Raw genomic sequence first — 9,174 nt, 5'->3', positions numbered from 1 at the left:
AGGAGACCGGTGTCCACAATGCGCATGTGCAGATGGTGAGATCTGTGCTACGGTGGAGCAGGACTGGACACACACCGCTAGAGAGATGGCGCAGCACCCGACCGGAGCGCAAGGACAGCTGGTTGGCGACGGGGGGCTTGACTTGCAAAGAGAAGCAAATATATGGTTTTAAAAGCAAATCTATATATAAATATATAAAAAAAATAACAAAAAAATTACGGATTTTGAAGAGAAGTTTATTACTGGAAAAAGCGGCTGTAAAGAGGTAGGAGAATAATCAATTATTGTAACACAGAAGAAGTGATAGCAGAGGAGGCTGATGCAAGGAGGACACAAAAAGCAACAAAAGAAAATTGAACTTTACTGGACGTGTGGATTTCTGGACATCAGCTAAGAGCAGTAGGTCAGATAGATGGTTGGTCCACAGCGCTGCCCGGATCATGAACGCGCAGCTGTCGATGGAGAACATAGGCGACCTGCATGGAGTGAGCCATGAGTCCGTCGCCGCTCACGGAGAGCTGCTGAGCGGACACAGTCCGCACTCCCGTCCGAGCCCGCGGGGTCTGAGCCACCGCGCTATGGGCATGGCGACCCTACTGGACAGCGGAGACTATCACCCTGGCCACCCGGGACACCTGCATCCAGCCATCAGCATGTGCGAAGCCCCCCACGGCATGAGCGCCAGCACCACTTACACTACCCTGACCCCCCTGCAGCCTTTACCCCCCATCTCCACCGTGTCCGACAAGTTTCCTCCTCACCATCACCACCATCATCCCCACCATCCGCACCCACACCCCCACCAGAGGATCCCCGGGAACGTCAGCGGCAGCTTTACGTTGATGCGAGAGGACCGGAGTCTGGCGCCTATGAACAGTCTGTATCCCGCGTATCATCACAAAGATCCCTGCATGGGCCAGAGCCTGTCCCCGCTGTCTGGTTCTGGGCTGGCCAGCATACACACGTCTCAGGCGGGCATCCCCCCGTACGCTCATCCCGGCGCCGCCATGCCCGGCGAAAAGATGCTCACACCCAACGGGTTCGAGGCTCACCATCCGGCCATGCTCAGCAGACACGCCGAGCAGCACATGAGCTCCTCCGCGGGCATGGTGCAAATCAATGGCCTGCATCATCACCCGCACGCCCACCTTGGCGCGCAGGGCCACGTCCAGGGGCTGGGGAACGGCCGGGAGCAGGCCTCCGGGCCTGGGCACCAGGTGGGCGGCGGCGGTGGTGGAGGTGGCGGTGGAGGTGGTGGTGTTTCCGGGGGACAGATGGAGGAGGTGAATACCAAAGAAGTAGCGCAGAGGATCACAACGGAGCTGAAGCGTTACAGCATCCCCCAAGCCATCTTTGCTCAGCGGGTCCTGTGCAGGTCTCAGGGGACCCTGTCCGACCTGCTGAGAAACCCCAAGCCCTGGTCAAAGCTCAAGTCCGGCAGAGAGACCTTTCGTCGCATGTGGAAGTGGCTGCAGGAGCCTGAGTTCCAACGCATGAGCGCGCTCAGGCTCGCAGGTGAGCGAAGCCTCGGTAAAGCACCTCTTTGTTTATTTTTCTGCTGTTTAATTTCTGCTTTGGTCTTCACCTGAAAATGTACCTCTTTGCTGAACAATGTGTAGCTCAGGTGGGCTGTAAGGTTACAACCAGCTTGCTTTTCAATGGAAAACCATCAACGTTTATTCACACCAGTGAAACGTTTGTATTATGTTCAATACAAACGTTCCTTCCAGGTTGACTGGTCTTCATAACATGAAGATATGATTTAGTCCCTCATCCTGTCTGCAGAAAATTAAGGTTATGGGTGTAAATGCTTCAAAATCAGTCTGATTATTATTATTGTTATTACTCTCATTATCCTTATTATATTACATATTATATTACATATTATGTTATATACATATATATATATATATATATATATATATATATATATATATATATATATATATATGTGTTTCATTATAATGAATTAAAAATGGATATGCTTCCTCGGTGCAGGAATTGCTCCGACATCAATACGAGCCTTCTTTTGGCCGTTTCTAGACTAATTTTGGGCTTGTGTGAAACAAGTGCTCATGTTATTTTACCTCCAAAGTATCGATCGCATCAGTGTGTTCGTAAACTGATCCGTCTCTCAGAAATCGTTATAAGGACGTGTTTATTTTGGTGTCGATGCAACTGATCAGCTACCCCCCCCCCTTTTTTTTTTTCTTTTTTTTTTTGCTGCTTTTTACCTGTAAACAGACACAGAGGAAATAGCGTGTTCCTGTGTGTTCACATGGTTCTGAGAGTGGGCGATAAACTAGATTTAAATGCCAACTAGAGTTGGTGTCATGCATAATTTAGCAGGTGAAGATTGCATTGGCCATGGCTTCAAAAAATACACTAACCGTGTTAAGACAAGAAAAAAGTCGGGTTCAGGTTCATGCTGCGCTAAGGATCTGAAACTGACTTGACTAAAGTTTGTGTAATTAAGCAATGGGCATGTGCTTTAAATTGTCCCTCGGGTATAAGCACTAGTCAATTACAGGTAGGGGCAGCAAAACGCCCATATATATATATATATATATATATATATATATATATATATATATATATATATATATATATATATATATATATATATATATATATATATATATAAATGTGCGTGTGTGTGTGTGTGTGTTTGTGTGTGTGTGTGTGCGAGCGAATGTAATTGATTATTTTTCAGTTTTCCCATCTGCTGCTACTGCTACTGAGTGGGTGTGTGTGCACTTTGAAGAGAAGATTTTAATAATTGATTTCTGCAAGGCACAATTATTATTATTTATTATTATTATTATTATTATTATTATTATTATTATTATTATTATTATTATTATTATTATTATTATTATTATTATTATTATTATTATTATTATTATTATTATTATAGACAAGATGATATTAAAAATCATCTTGTCGATTGCCAACTATAATGTGAGCATTCATTCGAGGCTTGGATTATTATTGTGTAGTATAAAAAGATAAACCAGAAGCTATAATTGCACTTATTCTTATTTAAAACAAAATTATCTACAAGATATAAATATATATTAGCTGTGATATAAAAGGAGAGTCAGTATATTACATGAAGTCACATAAAAAATAAAAATTTAAAAAAAGTTCTACAAAACCTAATTTTAGGAAAATAGATCTAGAGGTAGTGCCATGCTATTGATCCGGCCGTTGCTGGGAGAATCTGATCATGTGCTGAAGTAGATGTGATATACTTATTGATTTTAGGCTTCTGAAATTCATCTCGGGCCGTTTCTTGTTTTCCCACGTAATCACTTTTATGTAATGTCAGAACAGAACAGAATAGAATAGAATACGTTCTAACAGTGGATGGGATTTTCTGCAGGCTACAGAAATGACCAATGAATATTTTACTCCTTTGAAAGTGGATTATGTTGTGTATGTGCTGCATTCTTCTGCACACAGGTCTGTTTGTTGACTATGAAACGCAGGACTGTCCGCGTAGGTCCAGAGTGTTTTCAGTGTGTGGAGTTATCTGCGTGTTTGTAATGATTAGCCGGGAGCAGCAGTGGTACTGTTTGAGCCTGTCGGTGTGTGATTAGGCTGATAATGAGGCCGTTGTTGGGTCCCCCAGTGTCCTGGGAAAGCTCTCTCTCTCTCTCTCTCTCTGTCTCTTTCTCTCGGCCTGCGCTCCTCCTTGCACCGTGGCCGTGGCCGCTCCGTGGTGGCTCCTGCTGCTGTCTGAGTGGCCTTCACTCTCGCTGATTTATAGCGGCCCTTAACACAAGGGGCTCCGGCTCTCTGTTAATATTTGCCAGCGCCGGAGACACCGGGCTACTCACACACACACCATTATACCGCTTTTTATGGTCATGCTAATTTAGGCCGCTGTGCTGCACTTTAGCACACGCTGAAGATTTCACAGGAAACGAGGTGTTAACTTTCCTCAAAATCACTTTGGGTTTCATTTGAAGAAAAATGGCAAACACGGTGTTCGAAAAAATAATTATTATTACCTGATGTTTTAAGTAAACATCTGTTTTGACTTAATGCATTCTCCCTGCAATTTAGCCAATCTTTGTGCATGTAAATGGCTTATTTAGTTCTTATCCTCTTAAAGGTTTACCAATGAACGCCTCTGATCAGTTTTTTTAATTAATTAGTACTGCTTTAAAGAATGTGTTGCGATAAGAACTTCGCTATTGATTAGTTTCCCCCAGTGAGTGCTCGTTGGCTGTCCCTTTAGTAGCCTGCGTCTGCCCCCTGTTGGTTTCAACCCGTCGGTGCGCTTTAGTTTGCCTGGCTGTGCTGTACTTGACTGAGTAGAACATTAAAAAAAATTAAACCGCAATACCAAACGAGATATTTGTTTAATTTTTATAGTTATATCCACAAATCTTTCTCTTGGCAATTAGATGATATGTTTCAATCGTCTATCGAGCAAAGGTGCGTCTTAGCTTTCAGCACCATGGACAGCGCGCACCATCCCCCGTTCGTTGTCTGTTGTCTGCACTATCACACCTAATTTTTGGGAGGTATTTATTACAAGTCATTGCACATTTTCTCTGAGTTTTAATCAAGCACAGCAGTTGGCAATGCAACAATATTTAAATGATACTTTTTGTTAAACCCTGTCCCTTTGACTGTAATTTACCTGAATGTTGGTTTGGTCACAATTCAAGCAGAGGCCATAGGGCTGGTATGTTTTTTTGGGTTAGATTATAAATTACTATATCTTCTTAGTGAGCATTATGATTAGCACTTGAGGTTGAGAAAGTGTGTGTGTTAAAGCAAACTTTAGAACTGAGTAGAATAAAACAGAAACAGAATAGCATTCCTGCACGTACAAATACAATAAACACTTTATGACACACCTAAAAGGCACATTAAAATACATAAAACGGCCCTATTGAAAATGTTGATGTTTGTATCTATCTAACTATTTTCAGCTACAATGGTAAAGTCAAACTTGTTGACAAGCTAATCTACCCATACCTAACGCTGTCATTGCCAATAGATAGCACATCATAACTGTATTTATTAGAGGGAGAAATGGTGTTGTTAGAATAATTTTATTTTTAAAATATATAACTGCCTTAAACCCTAAACTAAATATGTTGGGTTTTTTTGTTTGTTTGTTTGTTTGTTTGTTTGTTTGTTTTTGTTTTGTTTTTTTGGGGGGGAGGGGACTTTTTGAAATGGAGGACAAACTAGATGACTTTTGAAAGGCAAAAACAGTATAAGAGTTGGTTTGTCAGGATTTTGATGCCAAGAAAGACCTACCACAGGAGCATGTTTAAAAATTATTTCTGTGCACTCATGACTGCAATTGGGAAATGGTTGCCATCTTAATCATGCAGTGGTGTCTCTGGCATGATAAGTTAAGTGGGGCACAAAAACTCAACACCAATTAGCAGCAACTAATTTTTCTGTGATGCATACAACCTGACTTTGATCAATGTTAAATGAAACAGTTAAATGAACATACACCAACACGCTAGAAATGCCATTTTATATAAGCTAAATGTAATTTTATTTCTATACATAAAATTAAAATAAAGGCTCACTAATACTGTTCATTTATTGAACAGAAAAGATCCTTAAAGGATCACATTGATCATTTAATGAGCTAGTAAGGACAACCAACACTAAATTGTCGCACACTATACAGCAGAACGTAAACGTAATGTCTGCATTTCCAGTATTTTTATTGGACAATTTGAGCTTGGGGCCACAGGATTTGTACCCTACAGCTGTCTACTGAGAGCGTGCCCACTGCGATTTCAGATATTCTTTATTTAAACAAATGTTGGTGGGCCGGCCCCAGTATCAAGGGGCCTCAAGAGGATTTAGCCTACTGAGCGTGTCAGTTTTCTGGCAGATTAAGATATATAGACACAAATATTTGTAACAGAATTTTATTATTAAGGGAATCTGTCTTTTTTACAATGTTACTCTATAAAGAACGGTCGTGTCCCACTGATTGCTGTGAACATAGAGCTCCATAGCGACATCTGGTGGGGCCTGGACCCACTGGCCCAAAATACAGAGATGCCTTAGATCAGGTGTATGTCATTTTGATCAATCTGAGGTTGTAGGTGTTATATTACGGAAGTTCATTCTGGAATGCAGAAGTTTTATACTTCCGTTTGATTAATAAAATATAAAAAAGAAAGAATAGATATTCCCTGTTTTGTCAAAAAATGTAAGCTAATATAAAACAGAGCAGTTAAAACCTAACTATTTTTTCAGTAATTGTGGATGTTTATTTTTTAAATGATTTTAATCGTGAGAATTTAAGAACCTATTTAAAACATTTGTTGGAAAATAGCTCGCATAAATGTATCTTTAAATGTTAAACCTGTATGTTTTCTCCTTAGCAACATAGAATAAATCTACCCAAATAAAATTCAATCCAACTGTATTCAATCATGGCAGTTACAGTGTAACCGTTTATCTTCTCAGCAAGAGCTGTATTTATCATAATTAGGTGCTACTGTCTGCTTTGCTCCATGAAAAATGGAAAAAAATGAAAAGTCCCTCAGTGATTTACAATTTCCCTCAATAACTTGTGTGTTAGGGAAAAAACAGCACTGTCTCCAACATCAAGACTGCTGCGGGATTCCTTTTAGCTGTTAAATGTCAGAGAGAAATCGCAGAGACATAAAAATCAGCTTGTCAGCATGTGTGTTCCTTTAGAGATCCATGAGCATTGTGCTTCTTGGAGCGTCCTTTGTTTTTCAGGACTATGACCACTGACATGCTAAAAAAAATGTAAAACAGCAGATCTGTTGACGAGACCTTTCTGTTTAAATCAAGCACTGCAGCAGTGCTAATTCTCACATGTTAGACATATTAATCAACTCAGCAATCAGTAAGTCAACTGCTTGTCAAAACCGAAACCAGAAATGACAGAAGTACAACAAATTTATTTACTTATTTTTATTTATTTGAATAGGGACAAAGCACATTAATGGACATCAGTATAAAAACAAATGTAAATATGCCGGATTATAGCTACAAAGCTAATTTTCATCCGTAGTCCCTAGGCAGGCAAATACATAAGAAAGAACATATAATATACAATATAAGCATCACAAGGAAAATGTTAAAAGTTTAGTGGTCACATGACAAATTAGCAACACAACATAAAACAGTCAAAAGCAACAGCATGATAATGTTGAAAACCTACTTACACCTAGTACATAGAACCTAGAAATTTAAGCCTGTATAACCCTGTTCTCTTACTGAATCCTGACCTGATTCCTGTATTTTTTCCATCATATGTTCCCCTCTTAATGCTACTGTTTCTGTCTGTCTACCTCCTTTGCAGCGTGTAAGCGCAAGGAGCAGGACCACGGCAGGAGCGAGCGAGGGAACGTGACCAAGAAGCCCCGGCTGGTGTTCACAGACGTGCAGCGGAGGACGCTTCATGCCATCTTTAAGGAGAACAAGCGTCCGTCCAAGGAGCTGCAGCTCACCATTGCCCAGCAACTGGGCCTCGAGTTGGCCACGGTCAGCAACTTCTTCATGAACGCTCGGCGCCGGAGCCTGGACAAGTGGGTGGACGATGGCTCCGGTCACGCAGCCAACTCTGGGCCCAATCCCTGCACCAAAGCCTGAAGTCGGACTGACCGGACCAACTCATGGACTGACTCAACCTCGGTGGAAAAGCTTTAAACATTTCTGAGAAACAAAGAAAACTTAAAAACCTTGAAGCAACGTTTTGCCCTTAAACCTGTACTATATTGATATTTATAGTATCCAAAGATGAAAAACAAACCAAAGACTTCTTGTTTGACCTGCTTTACAATGTTTGTTTCAGCAACACGTTTTGTGTAACATACTGCAAAAAGACTTTACTCCCTTTCTCACATATATACACACACACACACACACACACACAGACACACACACCCAGGTCTTTAGCTTTACTACACCCCCTCACCTCCCTACTGTGTATCAGTCTATCGTTTGCCATCCTTATCTCTAATCTGATTGGTTGGTTTAAATGATGGGCCCCCAAGTGGAGGTTTAATCAGCCTATTAGCAGTCTTGTCAGCAGCTGTCCACAGCCTGAAGAAAAGATTTTGAAAATGTAAAAAAACAGGGATGAATGTTAAGTTCCAGTGGAATTGGCCAATCATCTTCAATGGGGCAAAAATAATCATTCTGCAGGAGCGACTGGATTGTTCTGCAACTTTGTTTGGACCAATGGCGTGGACTGTCTGACTCCCTGTGTGTTTGATTGTCTGTCTGTCCGTCTTTCCGTCCGTGCAGTCGTCTGTCGTTCTATCAAGCATTCCAGACAGGAAATGTCCATTGGTGGACTGCTAGCTCAAACCCAAACAGCCTGAACCAAAGCGAAAAGGAGGAACAACCAGAGCTCAGCCCACAGAGTGGTGCTTTCTTCCAACACGCTGAAACACTGCGTTCTGAAAATAATTAAGAGAAATCAATGCCCTCTTCAGCATCAAGCTTCTCACGCAGAGCAAAGAACCAAAAAATATATTTTGTAGACAATAATTAGGCATGGGCAGGTACGATATCCTCTGTGTGACAAACTTAAGTTTTACAGCATCGTTTCAAGGTAGTATTGTATTTCCACAAAGTTTAAACCAAATATTTATTTCCGTATTTCTCTGTCTTTATTTATTGGGGCTAAAAAAAAACTATTAATGTTACTGCTGTTCAAATAATTCAACACAGTCTTTATAAGTTAGTGTAACTTTACCCGTGACAATTATTTACTAATTTATTAGCATTTTGATACAAAGACTTTCTTGAGTTTCGTAGAGTTTCTACTTTTCAAGTAAATATGACCATGGTGAAAACTGTTATCCGGTTTTGGCCATGATCGTCCGTGTTTTTTTTTTTTTTTTTTTGGTAATGACATTTATAGACAGCTGAATTTGTCGTTGTTTTTTTCCCAAACGGGAAAGAAGTGTAGGAGCCTTCTTTCAGCCATCTGAGCAGCTGTGCGCAGCAACATGTATGAGTGAGACTGCTATATGCTCCTGACCCCAAACTTGGTGTTGGGACTGCAACTGGGGTTGGAAATCAACAAGAGTGGGGTCTTATGATCTTCCCCAGAAATTAAACTAGACAACCAAAGATTATTATGGTGAAGCATATTTACATTATAAGCTTTAGAAGAGATTTAAAAAAAAAACT

The 9,174-nt window shown here is 40.8% G+C and overlaps 1 protein-coding gene across 2 annotated transcripts; it reads left to right on the top strand.

The window, feature by feature from the left end:
- The first annotated feature begins 440 nt into the window (after window positions 1–440).
- Window positions 441–8,032, top strand: onecut1 (one cut homeobox 1). 2 transcript variants are annotated; one of them, XM_012850916.3, is made up of 2 exons: window positions 441–1,515; window positions 7,334–8,032. In XM_012850916.3, exons 1-2 carry the CDS (start codon window positions 441–443, stop codon window positions 7,621–7,623), a joined length of 1,365 nt encoding a protein of 454 aa, XP_012706370.2. In that variant the 3' UTR covers window positions 7,624–8,032. The 2 variants fall into 2 exon arrangements, with proteins under 2 accessions (XP_012706370.2, XP_012706369.2); XM_012850915.3 differs by having other exon boundaries at window positions 441–1,530.
- Window positions 8,033–9,174: the final 1,142 nt, after the last annotated feature.

This window comes from Fundulus heteroclitus, chromosome 4, assembly GCF_011125445.2.
Source record: "Fundulus heteroclitus isolate FHET01 chromosome 4, MU-UCD_Fhet_4.1, whole genome shotgun sequence".
Taxonomy (NCBI): domain Eukaryota; kingdom Metazoa; phylum Chordata; class Actinopteri; order Cyprinodontiformes; family Fundulidae; genus Fundulus; species Fundulus heteroclitus.
The sequence above is the reverse complement of the archived record's forward strand: the minus strand, read 5'-3'. Positions and strand labels throughout refer to the sequence as shown.